The following is an 18,880-nucleotide window of genomic DNA, read 5'->3' on the forward strand; positions in this document are numbered from 1 at the left end:
AGAAATCAACTAGAGAAGAAGACCCCTTGTTCCATTGGTGATGACTAACCAACAACTTCAAATATTTGAATAGCCTAACCCTGGATCCACCTCAACCCACCATTCACATCTATCCTCCAACAGCTAGGCTATCAAATGTTCATAAAGAGTGTACATAATGGTGGCTGGTGGAACAGCTGGAGTCCTGGTGCAGTTTCAATAATCTTGAGCTAAATGGTCTAAAAATTGCACAAATTACTGTGGATTTATATGCAATATCTGCTTTCATTCATTTCCAGTACCTCTGCTGATATTGCCATAGAGTGTTTCAAGTTCCACAGAAGAGTAGTTTCTCAGGATCTCGAACATGAGACCCACATTGATTCCAGCATAAAGAAGATCAGAGAATGTACTTCCTATTGCATTATTCACATCTTCCACACTGCTTTTTCCAGCCTGATGTGCCAACCCAGTTAAAATCACAATCAACAGTATAACAGTATAATATTACTGCTCGTCTGTGCATAAAAGTGTACTTTACACATACACACAGCTCTTTCCTCTTTCCACAAAGAGCAGTATCCTAGACCTATATGCATATTTATTTTTTGCACTATGCTCCACCCATACATTTTGAGATATATATATATATATATATATATATATATATATATATATATATATATATATATATAAATGTTGTTTCATCTTTCTTTAAACTATTATTTTATGTAGGCAGAAAACTAAGAACTAATACATAAATAGTATTAGTTCTTTGTTTTCTGCCTACATAAAATAATTCTCATTCAATTTGTTACTTTGAAATGATTTCCCAGGGAATTAAATGCTAAATGTATCACTAATAACTCCTGCTAATGGCCCATTTGGCCAGTGCTTTTAAAATAAATAAGTCATTTTACAATCTTTTCCACCATATTATGCACTCTACATCAACTAAGAATCACTCAAGAGAGGCAATCTGAGTCAGAGCTTAAACTTATTTGGCAATATTAGCCTCTTGAGGCCAATCTATTCAGCCTATATTTAGTCATCTACATTCATTGGTTAAATAAATTATTTAATTAGGAACTTCTGAAAGGACACTGAAGAAGCTAGTCAGCATATGCAGTTTGTTCATTTTCAACCCAGAAATGCAGCCCTTGAGCCACCTGAGCATAATGTATTTTAATACACTCATTTATGGCATTTAGCTGACACTTTTATCCAAAGCGACTTACAATTATGACACAGTACAGCTTGAGCAATTGAGGGTTAAGGGTCTTGCTTAGGGGCCCAACAGTGCCAACTTGGCAGTGGTGGGGCTTGAACCAGCACCCTTCCAATTACAAGTCAAGTTTATTGACGTTTACAAGACGTTTATTGGTATTAATCCCCCCAGTAACTACTTTAAAGTTTGTGAATGCTATTTTTGTGAATCCTTTTGCTGTTTCTTTAAAAAATGGAATACCTCTGTGAGACCAGTTATGACAAACAGCTAGAGGTGATTTGGGAAATAAAAGATGTAAAATATGTTAAAGAATATGCTACATAGAAATACAGTGAAAAGGTACTATAATAATAGATAAGCAATACTAGGGAAAATGTCACTGAGATAAACTAAGCTTAGTAATGTGGTGTGTTTTTGTTAGGTTTGATTCTTAATTACCCTGCTCTGCCTTCTTGTACTAAAAACAGGAGAGAATGGCACTAAAGTGTGATCTGTGTGATACATTAATTGGCTAATGAATTAATATGACTCTGTGTATGATTCCCACCCACCTAATAAGCTTCTGATGTCTACTGTTCGATTAAAAATACCCTAACAAATTAGCATTCAATTAATAGAAGGAGCTAAGGCTTTAATCTAATATACATGAACAATATAACCAGACATCAAACAGGGAGCTGATATCAGCACTAATTAAAACTATATTTGGCATGTTTACAAAAGTTAATTCAGCTGAGTAAAAGGGTAGAGCAAATTTGTTGTCCAAATCAGAGGTACAATGTAACTAGGATGCAAAGGCTATGTATGACAGTGCAGGATAAATTGGATACAGCACACCCATAATGTAAAGGCTGTTCCTCTCAGTACAAGATGGACTGAATAAAATCCAGCAAAAATCATGTATTTTTTTGTTTTGGTGTTTTACCTTTTTAGCAGTTCAAAAAATCACAAGACCAAGTGAACCAATGATGATTGGAATTTGAGAATGCTAGCACTGAAAAGAAAGCAATAAACTGCATCAGGCAAACATTTCATAAATAAATTATGTTAGTCATTTAATTGTTTTATATGATGTTTAGATTAACAGTAATTAATTCCCCAGCCCCCTTTTACTTCTTCTAAATATGATACACATTTGATTAAACTAGTACAGCAATTATTATCTCTTTCTGATTCAAAAACATAAACTACAACTGGTAAAAGTCTTCATGTGTGTGTAAATTACTTGTCAGTTTCTAATTGCCTTTTTATTTTCCTTTTTCTCACATTTACTTTCCTAGTCCACAATTCACAAGGGCATCAATTTCTTCTTATTCGGTGAGAATTTGTCTGTGGGGTATTGCAAAGAGTGAAGGTCTGATGGTCTGATATATATTCTCACACACAAATGAAAAGATATCATCATTGTTTTTAACTTATTTAGTGTCAAAGATCTCTGAATTAGGGTGTCAAAAGTGCCTTATTTCAAGTGGTTTGACATAATGACCCTCTGAAATGTAAATGTGTGACATTCTTCTCTTTTGTAGAAGACCAGTTAGAGGGTTGCTAAAGCCTTTAGCAGTGCAGTGCCTTTAAGATGCAGTGCCAGTTTATCAAACATGAGAAGCAAATGGGGAAAAAGTGGCATATCCACTTGTCTGTGGTAAGCAGATATGCAGATACAACTGGATGTGTAGCACTTAATCATTGGTCCGGTGACCTTTTCAACAAACCGAAGTAGCTCCAGACAAATCTATCAATGTCACCTAATCATGGAGCAGAGAAGAAACATATGATGTACCTTCTGACATCATAGTTCATTTCCCAGTAGACATTAACCTATGAACTTCCTCAAGCTCATTCCTTGTCATGTCATGATTAATGAAACCTAGCAACCATTGTGCTTGGCAACTCTTTTTCATTTGATGGCTGTGCCAGCAATGATATAACCTGAGTGCAAGATGTAAATTAATGAGCTTGACTCTACCAGTCAAGAAACACTGGCATTCAGCTTTAAATCTCCAGACAATGTCAAACACAGATGCCACTGATTGCATTATAGTGTTTGTTTTTACTCATTATATACTCATTTACATTTCTGATCAAATAAAAATTTAAAAAGCACTTATATACTTATGGAAGGGAGAGGGTACTAGAGAAGCAGGAGTGGTATGTTATCCACAAGTTTTCATTCTGTTCACCCACCCATCACTATCACCAATTTCAGATCTTGTGACTAAAACACATATAATCTTTGTTGTCTCTGTTTTACTCTTATAACCTTTCAGTTCCATCAGTGATTTCTACACAAAACTATAAAAATTTGAGATCACTAAACTACATGGGAATATAATTACACAAAATGGTTATGCACACAGCCTCAAACTGTGGCACAGCACTTCTTTTCTAATTCATTTTTCATTTCTTCTGTTCACATTGTTCATGCACTTCACCCATCTCTGTTTCTTAGGAAAACTTTACTTAATAGCATAATCCATGCCCCTTATTTTTTGTATTGCTGGAACTATGACTCAGGTCAAATATCAGTCTTACAGCTGTTGCTTACCTGATTAAATAAAGGTTAAAATCAGAGGAAGGACTGGCATTTTTATTTCAGGGGATAAGAAAGGTAATTACTGTATCTGGGAAGCTCTTATAACAAGGTTAGTAAGCAAGGCTTTTTTCCAGCAAGTTTCAGTGGTACAATGGGGCACATTGCTCTATGGCTCAGAACATAACAAATTGTCGCACCTTTCAGAGAGTGTTTAATTGCTTTCCTTTTCACAAATGGCCCTACCAGAGGCTCAGTGACATTTAGCTACAGTGCTTATAGCAGACACTGAAGCAGACCAGAACAGAGGTCCTTTAGTGGGGCCAACCAACAAATAAATAAAGTCATTTGTTTATAGGATCTTAATATGTCAGCAATTAGATTAGGCTGCTTTGAACATGAGAATGTTTTCTCTAATGTATGTATAATATATGTCCAAAAACTAGGAGGCTATTCAAATAAGCAAATGGCAAACAACAGCACAGAGATACAAAATAGTCCAGGTAGAATTATAGCCAGCAAAGCACATCTGTCAATAAACAAGAAATAAAGGATGTAGAGACAATAAACTAATGACAACATTCCATAGGTCTATGCTAGAAACCCATGCAGCATCTAAAATCTAAAGCATATTAGATTCTGCATCAGTATATCAAGATGACTGTACAGTACTTCATAAAAATGTCTTTATATGAAACTATGCAATTCATCAAACAGTAGAGAAGGAAATACTGGGAGGACACCTGGATGATGAGGGTGAAGTGTGTGAACACTGGACACTATTTAAGGCCATTGTTTCATCCAGCTGTGAGAAACATTTTAGGAATGCTTGGAAGTTATTTAAATTTCTGCATGAATGTTCCTAAAATGTGATCTGATCCTTATCTATATATAACTAAAATCTTGTGACATTTTATAATTCCATGCCTTTAAAAAATAAAAAAGCCATTAAAACAGTCAAGGTCTGTCCTCCCCTGTCTGCCTGATAGGTATGTCCATGAGTTCGCCCGGAGACACCGGAGTGTCCCAGCAGGGTTACTGCTCAACGTAACCCTAAATCTCGTGAGGATGGCTAAGAATTGCTGCAGCCCAAAAATCTCCACCTCCTGCTTCCTCCAAGAGGTATGCCTTTTCTTTTGATGGAAATGATCAAAGGGAAAGTAATAGAGATGATTGAACAAAATAAGAAATATTTGCAAAGTGATTCTTGTTTGTTAACCATGCGAATAATTATTCTAACAGGCACACAAACCCTCAAAATGTTATAAGATCATTCTAAAGACAAAATGAAGAAAGAAAGGACACACACACACACAGCAAATGTAGAGTACAGCCACAGAGTGTAAATCCTAATACCATGATCACACAGACTAAAATATTTATTTGGACAGTATTCAACAGTATTCCAAGAGTTCATGATAGAAAAACTGAAATGATGCAATAACTCTATCATTCATCTCAGTTAAATGCACAACTTACACCATATCTGCTATGTTCAGATGATACACTAATATCACTATCGCTATCAAAGCAGAACCAATAAGTCAAGAATAAACCATATATTTTATACTTTAATAAAGGCACCTTATAAAGGCATTCCTCTTCACAAAATTGCTCACAGCTTGATCAAAGTCCAGCTGACTGACAAGATCTGAATCCTTGGCCATAAGGGACAGACCAGCGATGTCGTATTCTATGACAGCAAGCTGAAATAAATTTGGCACCTGCTTCTTTCTTCATTTTTTTAAATTTTGGCCCAGTGTGAACATGTGCATTCCCAATGGCAGTTTGATAGCTACTGGCAAAGTAAGAAAAATCTGGTTTCTCATAAACATTGGAAACCTGCACATTAGTGCAAGCATTTTTCAGATTCAGACATAAATGATCTGAACTGGATCAGCTCGTTAATCAAGTTCATATCCAAGTCCAGTGGATACACAATGGAAAGAACATTGTGTCATTGTGTCATTTTTGTTGCTTTGGTCATACTTTGATTCTACTATTGGTATTGAAAAATACCAATACACAACAAGCATATCTGTATTTTGTGTATGTAGATATATCTGGAGACGGCTTGCTGTAAATTTTATATTTGGAAAAGGTGAATCTGTGGATTCACATAACAGCAAATGCTGTAATTACTTACTGATCACCATATGCTATTATTTGTTTACAGTGACCAAAATACTCACGTCACCAGTGAGTAGGCAAGACTATATAGTTATGTGCATAAATTAGTATACATGTAGGCTCAAAATTACATCTAAGATTTTAAAGAATTATCTGGCTGTCCTATGGTGGATCAGAGTAAAATAAATGCAAGGAATTTCGTAGTCAGTCCTGGCATCACGACATCCAACCTGCTTAAGCTTAGTCACAGACACAGCTGATTCTAAGACACTGCTCTCTGAAGTTTGGGGAGGTTGCTACTGCTTTTCTTCATCTGCTGCCCAAAACCAACTAAGTGTCGAGACATTTAGAATTATAGTGTTCAAATGTTTACAAGTATACAGTGTTCAGATGTTTAGAGGTATACAGTGTTCAAATGTTTAGATGTATAGTGTTCAGGTGTTTGTTACTTATACAGAAAAGAATAGATTAACTTTTAGATTTTTCACACAAATGAAAAACAACTATACTGTATAACAGTTGTGGTGATTAGTATGATGATAATGGTGATAATGGAAGAGATGGTGGTGGTGGTGGTGGTGGTGATGATGAGGAGGAGGAGGAGGAGGAGGAGGAGGAGAAAAAAGAGTAGAGAGAAGATGGCATATTCAGTGTTGACAGTGACAAGCAGAAAGAAACAGTAGTGTTGCTGTCTAATTTCTCAATTAAATGTTTCTGTTTGCAGAAGTATCAGCAGAGGAGTTTGACCACTTTCTTGAGATTTCTTACCTACGTTTGTTACAACAATGTGTATTTAAAATTCCATAAAACTGGGTAAATATCTTTCAGTTGTCAAGTACTGTTGAGTAAGCCACTGATTAACTGATGCACTTTCCTAGTGCTGAAGGTGCAATTCCTTCTGATGCGCCACCGAGAAATCATCAGTACTAATTCACCTATCTGGTAGCTGTTCTGTTCAATTCTGACTTAATCAAAATCTTAATCCACATTTTCACTCAATAGCTATTGCAGTATTTAACATAATTCTCTCTCAGGTCATTATAATGTTTGGCTAAATGACTTTCACTGTTTATGTTTAATCATTCTCAAATTAATCAGGTGAGCTGAAATTAACATTAAATTTAGCTAATGGATCTGATTTAGTTAATAGAACTAGTTAGTTCATAAATTAGCTAATCTATTACAGAAGGACAACACTCACTTTGATGCTATGATTTGTCTCCATTTTAATTTGTACAACTACAGTATATCATACAAACCAAATGCACTTTATAAGAACTCTGCTTGATAATGTCACCTACCTGTTAATTGCAGGTTAGCTTCATATTATGGAAGTCTCCTGCAAGTACAGTTTGAAGAAGCATCCAAGATTGCTCAACATTTTCAGTCTGCACTTACTAAATTCTGTTTTCAGACACGACCTAAATATATAATTGAAGAGGTAAGGATCAAAGTTATAGATTCATACAGTTGCAGTCCCTGATACATGGCCTCACTCTTTCTTCTGGACCACAGACATGGTCAGATATTGGTCTGATCTATATTTTTCTTTATGAATAGGACTGAATGTGACGTAATTTCCATAGTGTGACTTAAATTTGGGTGTGTATATGTATGTGTGCATGTGTGTGTGTTTGTGTGTGAGAGATTCAATTCAAACCATGGATGAAATTTGTTACATTTTCCTTTCTGAGCTGTAGTGCAACTTTAGCTCTGGAGATTTGACTAATCACCTCAGTTAGACAGAAAAGTAAAAGAAGGTAAAGAGATCAAGAGGATTGAATTTTTCAAACAGAGAAAAGTCCTATAATCAGATCAGCAGTTGATAAGCCTTGGCTGCTTTGTTCTTGACTGAAGCCATTTCCCAGTTCAGATCACTGATAGACAGGGCTTATTAAATTACTCCCACTGGTAAATCCAGACTCATTCCCCTTATGCTGTTTTAATTTGTGGTAGTTCACCAGCTTTCAAAAGGTCCTGTGCAAGGAATCAATACTCTCCTCCATGCCTGAGGAATTCAAGATTTGCTGCAGCAAAGCACCTCTTGATACTCTCACCTGTGTGGACAACCTGAAAATACGACCGCAGGCATCTGGGAACATGACTCAGGTCATTGGGACCCAGTTCTGTGAGAAGACCCAACCAGACAGTCTAGACAGGTGCTCAATTCACCATCCATCATACACTGCATGCTACATCTCCTGAAGGAGAACAAAAGTAAAGATTTTTTTTTTAAGTAATAAAAAGCTATAAAGCAATAAAAGCAGGGCAGACCTTTACTGATTTTATGAAATTTCTGTGTGGTGTTTGTCTTAAAACCTTTTGCATGCCGACCATTGATATCACTCTAATAGCAGTAGCATCATGGATACTGTTTTTATATATATATCCTACTCTAACTCCCTAACCAGAAAAACAGACACAAACCCCAATCCCAAACAACAGGCACCACTCCCTACAAGCAGTACCATTTACAGATCTTCACACAGGGCTCACACAAACAGTCAGCACGCTGGGATACACAGCGCAAAAATGTATAAACCATACTGAACCCTTCTTGTTTCTTTCCTGTTGCATAATGAAGCCCAGTTTCGGCCCTTAATATATTCATTATGTGGTCATTTTTGAACAGTGATTGAAGATCTGTTTCATCTACATGCTACAGTGGTCAGTAAGCAGTATCAGAGATTGGCTACTATAGCACTGGGCCTTGTGCACGCTATCTGGTGCAAACAAATACACTAGGGCTATGATGCACTGTCTGCAGCTAATAAAGCTTCTTGTGGACATGGGTGGACAGGAAAAGAGGCGTGCATACAGAGTGGCTGACAGGCTCACAGAGAAGCCATGATTAATTCACCCCAGACAGTAATTAGATGGGCTTCTCTGTATGGCTTACCTTCTATAGTGTTTTCTTTGAGTTCAGAGACTATATAAGCATCCCTAGCTAAAAAGGCTATCGCAAAGCAGCCTAATGTTCTATAAGACCAGCAAGGTTTGACATCAACAATGGTGATCACATTTCTTTTCTCTCACATTATTTTTGCAATGACTCCTCGTTATTCTCATTATTCACTATGCAGCTGTATGCAGGGCAAAAAGCAGACTCGACTATAAACTTCTTTTTTTTTTTTTATATATTAATATTAATATATTAATATATTATTAATATCTTAATATCCCACTATGACCCTAAAAGGTTTTTTAATACTGTTCAGGGTGCAAACAGTGCAGTGAGTCAAAGGTAATGATAAAGTCATCCTTTCCTTCTCTGTTAACGTGAGCAGGGAACTAAAGGTCCACCATCTAGCACCTCATGACACCTGTTTAAGACAGCACTAATCGGAATTATCCCTGACACCTTCCACTAAACCAGACTACCAACAAACTCTTATTTCTTCCTACTATGACTGCAATCTGTGAATTATTCCAATAGTATCATTAGTAGTGACAATATAATGTGAAGTGAATTAATTCAGCATGATTGTGTCCAGACATTTGTTCCAGATTGGAGTTAAGCATGCATCGGTGCCACTGCCAGTGCTGACGACTATCCAAGATCAGATGAGAAGCACAGTGGAGGCCTGCTGCTCAGATACAAATGACACCAAAGCGTGTTTAGAGGAGAAGGTGGGACTACACTGCAAGTGAATGATATAAGCACTCTCCCACCAGGATTCCGTGCTTTGATGAACGGCTTACATGCAAGTCATATATGCTATAGGCGGCTTAAATATATTCTACTTCGGGTCCAATTTTGGCTTTTCTTAGGTTCTTAGCCGTTCAGTGACACAATGCGTTGGATGTCCAGTTAAAATGCTGCCCAGCTAGAAAGGCGACACCTATACCATTGCAAATATTCGAAAGGGTTTGACAGACGGGCGTGCATCTGTATGCCCACTGGTCTGTGCATTCATTTAAGATCTCTGAAACCTTGCACTGCCCCACTTGTATTTGAAAGCAACATTATTACGTATAGTATCCACTTTATTACTAAAACAACAACAACAAATATGTTACATTAATATTCTCTCGTAAAGACAGGAAAGTGTGACTGCAATTCTGAAATGAAGCACTAGATGCGTACTTATAAGGAGTTGAAAGTGCGGCATTGCGGGTCGTATACTACTGGGCACTGCCGCCGAATACAAAGGACTCCCAATTTTATTTCATAATTGTAACGAAGCTTGCTGAGTAATACTTTAATTGAATATCGCGCGAAAGGCTACAAGACAAAACCTCCACCTGAGGTCAAGGTCACCACCTTGACTGTAATAACACGTTCATTTTTCGTTGGAAATACTCCAATTACATATATAAGTACTTTTATGTCGAACATAGTCCCGGTACAGAGCTGAACTTAAATTCTACTTAAATTGATTTCGAGAAACCACGACCTTTCACTGATGAATTTTGTGTATTATGTACGCTGATGTATAAATGAACTGTTAAGAAAACTTTACAGCCTTTAATCTTTTTGTCAAGACGCGTGATAAAAAACGATTAGAAGAAAGCCTGGTTTCCTTTTGAGATTCCTATTGCCATCCTGTCTGCCAGTGAAGAACTTTATCCTCTCGATTTCTTATCTTACAGAAGAACAAACTAGAAAAGACGGAAGCTCTGTTGACCAAGATAGATGGCTTCTGCTCGCAGTACTTTAAAACCGAGCTGCCTGCATTCAAAACAATGTAAGATCTTTTATGAATATTCATCATCCAAGCGTAAATTATAATTTATTTTTTTCTTAAAATTGCACCTCAAACAAATTAATGTCTCGTACAAGCCACGCACACGCCCGCTCCTGTTCCAAAACACATGCTGCTTCGGTCATTTTAGACAAACGAAAAGTACCAAAATTGTTTCTATATAAACCTGACGGAATCCAGCATTGGTGCTCTAACCATGCATCCTCATTTAGGTGATCGAAAATAAACTCAGCTTTACGTGACCAGTATTGCGCCCCCTATAAGGACTGAAGGAGTGTTTCACCCAAAGGATACGCTGCTAAAACCTAATGAATTTCACCAAAATCCACCGGTTAGCATTTAAAGCTAAACCACACTAGATTCGTTAACCACTGACCATATTAGCGATCTGGGAGCCTTTAAAGTTATCCTTTAGTTTTTCGAAGCCTGTGCTCGCGTGTAAAACCGAAACGCTTCGGCACGTTTTTGCGTTCTGTGTTGCAGGGTTGAGCGGGAGGTCCAGGGTGAGGGGGCCGAGAAGCGTGCCCGGGCCTGGGTTGAGCTGGCCACGTCATGCTGCCTCCAGCACTCTCCAGCACTAGCGTGCCAAAAGCTGGTGAGCGCGCCACTTCCGCTAACCGCCCCTCTCTTTCTGTGAGCCGCAAACGCGACCGTGACATCAATTGGCTGACTAATGAGTGCCCAGTGAAGTGTGTTGGTGTGTGTTGATATGAGGGGGGGGGGGGGGGAAACAAAATCCTTTTAGTGCAAGGATTTAGACCCTGGATTACAGGGTTTACACTACATAGTAATTAAAATTTCAGTTGTGTACTTATTTTAAATAAAACCGGAGAGTGTTCTACAAATAGGGCTAATCTATGATGGAGCGAGATCCGCCTCCCTAGGTACTATTTTTATATTCCAGAAAGATGACTCAGATGTAAAGTGGTAAATGTCAGTAACTCTAAAACCAGTACCATCTAATTATTACCATCTAACAGTAGCGATAGTCTCCTCGCTCATTACTTGCCTCTTTTGTTGCTTTTCACAGACTGAGGCGATCATTAAATCAGAGGATGACGCTACATCTTGAACGCTCACGGAAGTTTCCATTCGGAGGCCCTAAAAGCACAACCAGTTTCTAAACCAGCTTGCTGTTTGTGTTGCCACAAAATCGATTGATTCAAGAAGCAAAATGCTTTTATCTCAGCAATAGATTTTTAAATGTAAAATGTATCTACGCGCTACTTTAGTATAGGCTAACGAAACAATTGATTACAGATTAAACCTTTGAATTTTGTAACAGACGACGAACACTTGCTGTATGTGTAGAAATCGTCTTCCTTCTGACCATCTTAATAGCTCGCCTGTGATTGCTTACACAACTTGTTTTGGGGGGGGGGGGGGGGGGGGGGGTATAGCTGAAAAATTGATAGTTCACAGGATCATTTTTATAACGTTTCTTGTGACTATCAAATGTAACCATCTTCATCTTAAATATGATCGTTAATGAAAGGTTTTGAATCTTAATCATTAACCACTACCATTACCCTTTTAAAATTACACTGGTAAACATATTTCAAAGCTTCTGCATTGTTATTTTTTCTAGAGAGCTGCCTTTGCTTTTTATAAAGCGTCATAGTTCACAATGCAAGTACTGTATGCATTAGAGCTTGATTCTTCCAGACACTGCATCTGCTGCACATCAGCATCTTGAGGTGGAAAGAACTATGATGATTCAGGCCACTGAAAGCAAGTGATTGTGCTGACATAATGGCACTATTTAATATGTTCTACATGGTAATGATAAATTGCGTGGTAATGAGTGGCAAGGAAATTCATATTTTGAGTTTCCATTCTTCAAATGTCATTAAAGTGCTATTCTACTAAAGAGACCATGAGCTCAGTACTCTCAATCGTGAATATATAATTTCCTGAAACAACTGGAATGATGAAGTGCACTATATGAATGAGGTGTACTGTGTTAAATATCTTGCAGTTTTTCCATAATTGTACATTGCATTTTAATTCGCTTGCTCAAGCACCAGAGTTTTCTCTCAGCTGATGTTCTGATATAATTTGTTAATTTGATTATCAATCATGTAAATACAGAAAAAGATTAAGATAGATAGATAGATAGATAGATAGATAGATAGATAGATAGATAGATAGATAGAAAGAAAGAAAGAAAGAAAGAAAGAAAGAAAGAAAGAAAGAAAGAAAGAAAGAAAGAAAGAAAGAAAGAAAGAAAACAAAGCATTGTATGCAAAGTTTCCATAGGATGTTTCAGTTGTGCAAGCAATGTGCTTTTAAAATTCTAGAAGGTAAATCCAGTTTAAGCTTCTCTGGATACCTCCACAAACCTACACCTACACTGTACTACACTAAAACATAATTTTTTACTTCCTCTCTCTCATGTATATGTCTATATATACTCCAAATACTCCAAATTCCACAGAACTCAATCATCTGTGGGTTATGCTGGAAAAACAAGTCTGTTCCATGGATTCCCCACCTCACTGCTTATGGGATTTAAAGGATCTGCTAACATGTTGGTTCCAGATACCACAGAACACCTTCAGAGGTCATGTGGAGTCCAAGTTACAATGGCTCAGAGCTGTTTTAGCAGTATGAGGGGCACCTACACAATATTAGGCAGATGGTTTAATGGTATGTCTGATTCATATATATATTCATTCATATTCTCATATATATATATATATATATATATATATATATATATATATATATATATATATATATGAATATGAGAGGTAGTAAAAATTGTAGTATAAGGTTTGTTTTGGTCCTCTGTTCAAAACGACCTGTTTGTTTGAAACCTCTACATCTTTAACAATAGTACACTGAAGTTTCTACCTAGAATCTTCTTCAGAAGAATCAGACATACCATTAAACCAAGTGGCACATGTCAAAGTAACATGCTTATGAATGCCAGGACCCAAGGTTTTTAGAATATCACCCAGAGCATCACACTGAATATACCAGCTTGCCTTCTTTCCATAGTGCTTCCTGTTGCCATGTCTTCCCCAGGAAAGCGACACATGCACCTAGCTGTCTGCATAATGCAAAAGAAAACCTGATTCACCAGACCAGGCCACTTTCTTCCATTTCTCCATGGCCCAGTTCTGATGCCCGTTATAAGTGCTTTTGGCAATGGACAGGGGTCACCATTGGCACTCTGACCGATATGCAGCTACGTAGGCCCATATGTAGAAAGCTGCAATGCACTATGTATTCTGACACCTTTCTATCCTAGCCAGCATTAACCTTTTCTGTAATTTATGTTACAGTAGCTCTTCTGTGGCATTGGACCAGGCTACAGACTTTAAGATTTTGCTCCTCACGCACATCAATGAACCTACAGTACTTATGACCCTTTTACCAGTTCAGTTGTCCTTCATCTGACTACTTTTAATAGTTACTAACCACTGAGCACCCCTCAAGACCTCCTGCTTGGAGATTCTCTGACCCAGTCTAGCCATCACAGTTTGACCCTTGTCAGTGCTGCTCAGATCCTTACACTTGCCCATTTTTCCTGCTTCAGCATGTGTTGGAATAACTGACTGTTCACTTGCACCCTTAACAGGTGCCTCTGTAAAAAGATAATAAATGTTATTCACTTCAGCTCTCAGTGGCTTTAACTCCATATATGCCATAACAATGTAGGTATTCGTTGATCATTTATGAGCTACTTGTTTTAAGGTATTGTGTAAGATTGACTTTTGAACACTAGATGGCAGAGTTGTACAAGCTATAATCAACAGGACTTTTTTGGGGGGGGCAGTTTCAAGATTCAAGTTTGGTTTATTTGTCACATACATAGTCATACACAGTATAACTCGCAGTGAAATGGTTGAGAGTGCTCTGTCCAAACTGAGGAAAGAAAACAGGGGTGCATAGAGAAATATAGATATTCTATATATGTGAAATATATATATATATATATTCTATGTATGTACAAAATATATTAACAATGTATGTACAATATATGTATATTATGATTATATACACAATGTACAATGTATATGGTTGTGTATATATGTACACAATGTACAGAATGTACAGATCCGTTTTGTAGAATAACAACATATTTACAGTTTTGTTACAAAGTAATTGAATATATATATATATATATACTCAGTTATACAGTTATGTTACATGGTGGTGGTGGTCCCCACAGTTTATCAGTTTCCCTGATTCAGGGCCCGAATGGCCTGTGGGAAGAAGCTCTTCTTCAGTCTCTGTCTTGGTCTTCAGGGAGCGAAAGCGGCTCTCTGACCTCAACAGAGAGAAGAGTCTATTGCTGGGATGGGTGGGGTCCTTCACAATCCTCCTGGCCTTGGTCTGGCACCGCTTGTAGTAGATGGTCTGCAGGTCAGGAAGTTCCATGTGAGTGATGCGCTCTGCTGAACGCACTACCCTTTGGAGTGCTTGTCTGTCCTGCTTGGTGCTATTCCCAAACCAGACTGTGATGTTCCCTGTGAGGATGCTCTCGATAGTGCAGGTGCAGAAGTTCCGCAATACCTTGGAGGGCAGTCTGAAGTCTCTTAGGCGTCTGAGGTGGTAAAGACGCTGACGAGCCTTCTTTGCCAGGGAGTTGGTATGGCGGGACCAGGACAGGTCCTGCGAGATGTGAACACCAAGGTACCTGAAACGATCTACTCTCTCCACCGTGGTTCCACTGATCCTCACAGGTTGGTAGAGCCGCTCCTGCTTCTTGCTGCAATCCACGATCAGCTCCTGATCTCAGTTGTAAGAACTGACTCAGTTGTAAGAACTGTGATTTATTATGGACTCACCATTTATCAAGCTGGTTTTGTTTACACTCTTATGCATATGTATGTGTAATTAAACATAGTAAAGAAACAGGTGCCCTTTCGCATAGTGCTTATAAACTGTCAAAGCTCATATTCATCTAAGAGCATTATTAACCATATTAGAAGACTCTTCTAGTATATATTTTGATCTTTATTTTTCATAAAAATACATTTACTGATCCTGCAACAGTGAAAGTGAATCACAACGAATCATGATGAGTTGATTTTTCAATAGTAAACCTATTACGGAAAACAAAACCTATGGTTCATTACTAGCTCATTCTGAGGCTATTTTTGGATGAACAATTTTAAAGAAATGCAGACAGAATGCAATAAATTCAGTTTATTTTTTAATATTCATATCTTTTGAAAAATATAAATTCTAAAATCACTTCAGCTGTGTGCTCTTAAGTCACAAAATTGTGATTTAAAATGTTATCAGTTTAAAACACACTACTATTAATATAATCTTCATTTAAACAATGTGAATTTTTTCTAACATGCCCTCTGTAGAATTCTTCATCAGTTTACACTATGTAATTCCTCAAAATATAAGTTACAAATTCATTCATATATAAATGTTAAAACAGGTACAAGAATGAAGGTTCGGACACACAGGCCACAGAAGATGGCAGCTACGTCTGGACAGTGCAACTGTGAAATCTCTTCCAATTCTACAATCATCCTGGGTTCCAGTGTTGGTTTCACGTGTTGAATCAGATGAAAATGTATTACATTCTCACATGAAAAGTGTTCCGCTCAAAAAGTGTGGAGTTCCAAAATGTTTAAAGCTTGTGAGTAATTTAGAAGTATGATGACCAATAGATAACTAGAAAACACTCAAATAATGCACATGAATAGAAAAGTGTATTGAACGGCACTGTGTTAACACCGCTAAATAACTTTAGAGTGTTTCATGTATTATTGCAAGCCTTGGTTAAGTCACTTAGGTCATTTGTGTAGGATAAACACTTCCAAGAGGAAGAAAGGAAGATATTAAGGGCTGTGATATAACCAGGTGTTACTGCAGATATCTACAGTATGAATAAAACATGCAATTAATGTAACCATAGTGCAAAATGCAAACAATTAAAGAGTGGATCTTTACATTAGAGAGTATCTTTAGTTATTAGACTATTTTAGAACCTTTAGCATTTTTTAACATATGTAATCACTTGTAAAGGGATACAATATACATCATAATACTGTAATAATTGTATTATATTTAATATTATAAAACTAAGCATAAACAATATGATTAAGTATTACTAAAATGTTAAGAACAGCTATATATAACAATATATTATTTTCATATCTCAAGCATTGTCCTCCGTGTTAATAATACATTTCTGACTCAATATTTTGTTCAGGAGGTACCCTAAATAGACAGGAGATACACTAAAGATAATATTAATATTAAAATCCCATGCTGAAAAAAAAAATCCAAACTTTGACATTTCTGTCATTGTTTTTTTTTGTACAGAATGCCTGTCATCTAAAATAAGAGGTAGAGCTACAAAAATTTTAAATTATCAAAATATTATTTTCCTGCTACAGGAAAATGCAGTTACAGTAATTCCTTATTTAAAAAGTCAGGTGTGAAATGCATACAAATGGGGGTGGGATGGGAGAGGGGAGTGTCTTCTCCCAACACGTGGTGAGAAACAGCTACAGCATTTTCTGTTGATCAGCCAAAGAGTGAAATGAGGACTTGCATAGTAGTAAGGGATTATGACACATCAGCCAGGGCTTTTAGGAAGGAAGTGACAGACAAGCGACAAGTGAAATGGCATCATGGAAGACTTCGGGTGAGAGGCCATGGCGGGAACGGCCCCCGGCATGGCTGGTATGGTCCAGTCAGAGAAAGCATCCTTCCAAAGGAGATACAAGTCTTTTCAGGTCTCATCCCTTGACCAAATGGCTTTCCGTGAAGAGAAAAAGGATTCCCTTAGAATTCACTGACGAACCACTTGAAAAGTTCATTTTGTAGGCTGCTGATTGGCTGAAAGAGGAGGAGGGGCTATAGTGATGTCTCAGACCCTTGATGCTTCCAGAAGTATTTGTAGTCGTCGTCGTCGTCGTCTGAGTCCATTTTAATTCTAATCTGAGGCACATTTAATCTGAGGCACAGTCTCTCTGGACTGAAAAACAGATTAAATAAGGAATGTAATTCTATTAGTGATTTTAAGAGAAGGACAGTCTCATGCATTTATCATTTCAACACAGTAGACATAATGGAGTTGTGGAGTTACAGATCAACAACTTACTTTGCATCTTACCATAATGCTTTATCAGTCCAATTTATAGTTTAACAATCTTTTATTAGCTCATTTTGGATTAGCCAACAGAAATTGCCTCTTGATCATTTTAGTCTAGACTACTCATAAAAACTGCCAGTATAAGACGTAGGCTTTGACAAAGGTTTTCTAGGTGCCATAATCAATTTTAAAGTTTGCTTTTATCAGCACCACCCTGAGATTATTGTATCACTGCCACTGCAGCAGCACAGTGTGACCTACACAAGCCTTCGTCAGAAGAAGGGCAGGGATAATTACCCACGGGGGTGATAACAGGCCAGGAAAATAAGACTCCTATAAGTTGCACACTCATGTTTGTCTAGAACGTTGACTGGCATTTGTGTGTATAGCCCTTACTGGCTCTTCACTGCTACACTGCTTACACTGCCTGGAGTCATCTGCACCTTGCACACTGCGATCTGCCTTAAGCCTAGATAAGGCTGTCCGGAGGCCTTCCACGCACGAATCACGACCGTTCTGACTGGGTGATGAACACGCGCACACCCAGAGGCATACACACACCCATGCACAAACATGCACGCACACATTCAAAATGTAAATATTCCACATTCAAACTGATCTTCGCACACTCACACAAGCGCAGGCATCCCACACCCTTTGGCTTACCTTGACACCAGGCTGTCCTGACAGCAGTGCAGCTTCTCAGCATGAGGTGTATTGTTCATGAAAAGGTTTCTCCTCTGCGGGACAAGATGCGTGGTTAGAGCGAGACACACAAAAGCCCTGCAGCTACACCGTCACGCTTGCACCACAAGAATGCCTCCCATGCACACAAACTGGAATCCACTGGAACCCACGTCTCAAGGCTGGTTAATGCACTTTTGTTGCAGTGAACTGAAAAGCAACATCATATTCAAGCATGCGTTGACGTGCCGTTAGAAAGTGCTCAGTATCATGCATGCAAAGAGGAGCCAAAAAAAGTGTACAAATATTTATGCGCCCATGTCAATTTGGGCCCGTTTGCTTGCATATGCAAATACAAGCAAACTTTGGCATCCACGTTACCCACAAGGTCATGGTCAACATCATTTCACTACCAGGAGATCATTCTGTAATGCATCAACTAAACAAATGGGACCAATTTGCCCGATGAAATGTGTTGACACACAAATTGACCCAAAAGAAAAGCGATGCTGCTTTCTACTACGAGACCCGTCCTTTCCAAATGTGAC

At 37.8% G+C, this 18,880-nt stretch overlaps 2 protein-coding genes across 6 annotated transcripts in view; one reads left to right on the top strand and one right to left on the bottom strand.

Annotated features, from left to right (window-relative positions):
- gc (GC vitamin D binding protein) overlaps positions 1-12,443 on the top strand; it is a 35,349-nt gene extending 22,906 nt beyond the window's left edge. For both annotated transcript variants that reach the window (XM_081714123.1, XM_027028705.3), the window contains 8 exons: positions 4,727-4,859; positions 6,592-6,680; positions 7,182-7,308; positions 7,824-8,026; positions 9,362-9,497; positions 10,461-10,555; positions 11,057-11,168; positions 11,604-12,443. In XM_081714123.1, the coding sequence (XP_081570249.1) occupies positions 4,727-4,859; positions 6,592-6,680; positions 7,182-7,308; positions 7,824-8,026; positions 9,362-9,497; positions 10,461-10,555; positions 11,057-11,168; positions 11,604-11,645 (937 nt within the window). In that variant the 3' untranslated portion in view covers positions 11,646-12,443. The remainder of the gene's footprint in view (positions 1-4,726; positions 4,860-6,591; positions 6,681-7,181; positions 7,309-7,823; positions 8,027-9,361; positions 9,498-10,460; positions 10,556-11,056; positions 11,169-11,603) is intronic.
- Positions 12,444-15,718: 3,275 nt separating this feature from the next.
- The window catches only part of slc4a4a (solute carrier family 4 member 4a), a 46,161-nt gene continuing 42,999 nt past the window's right edge, over positions 15,719-18,880 (bottom strand). For 3 of the 4 annotated variants that reach the window (XM_027028691.3, XM_081714120.1, XM_081714119.1), the window contains 2 exons: positions 18,315-18,388; positions 17,395-17,531 (listed from right to left, as the gene is read on the bottom strand). In XM_027028691.3, coding sequence (XP_026884492.2) covers positions 18,351-18,388 — 38 coding nt within the window. In that variant the 3' untranslated portion in view covers positions 17,395-17,531; positions 18,315-18,350. Of the gene's footprint in view, positions 17,532-18,314; positions 18,389-18,880 lie in introns of all 4 variants that reach the window. The other variant, XM_081714121.1, reaches the window with a different exon arrangement.

The sequence above is a fragment of the Electrophorus electricus genome, chromosome 5, assembly GCF_041902795.1.
Source record: "Electrophorus electricus isolate QZ-2024a chromosome 5, ASM4190279v1, whole genome shotgun sequence".
Classification (NCBI taxonomy): domain Eukaryota; kingdom Metazoa; phylum Chordata; class Actinopteri; order Gymnotiformes; family Gymnotidae; genus Electrophorus; species Electrophorus electricus.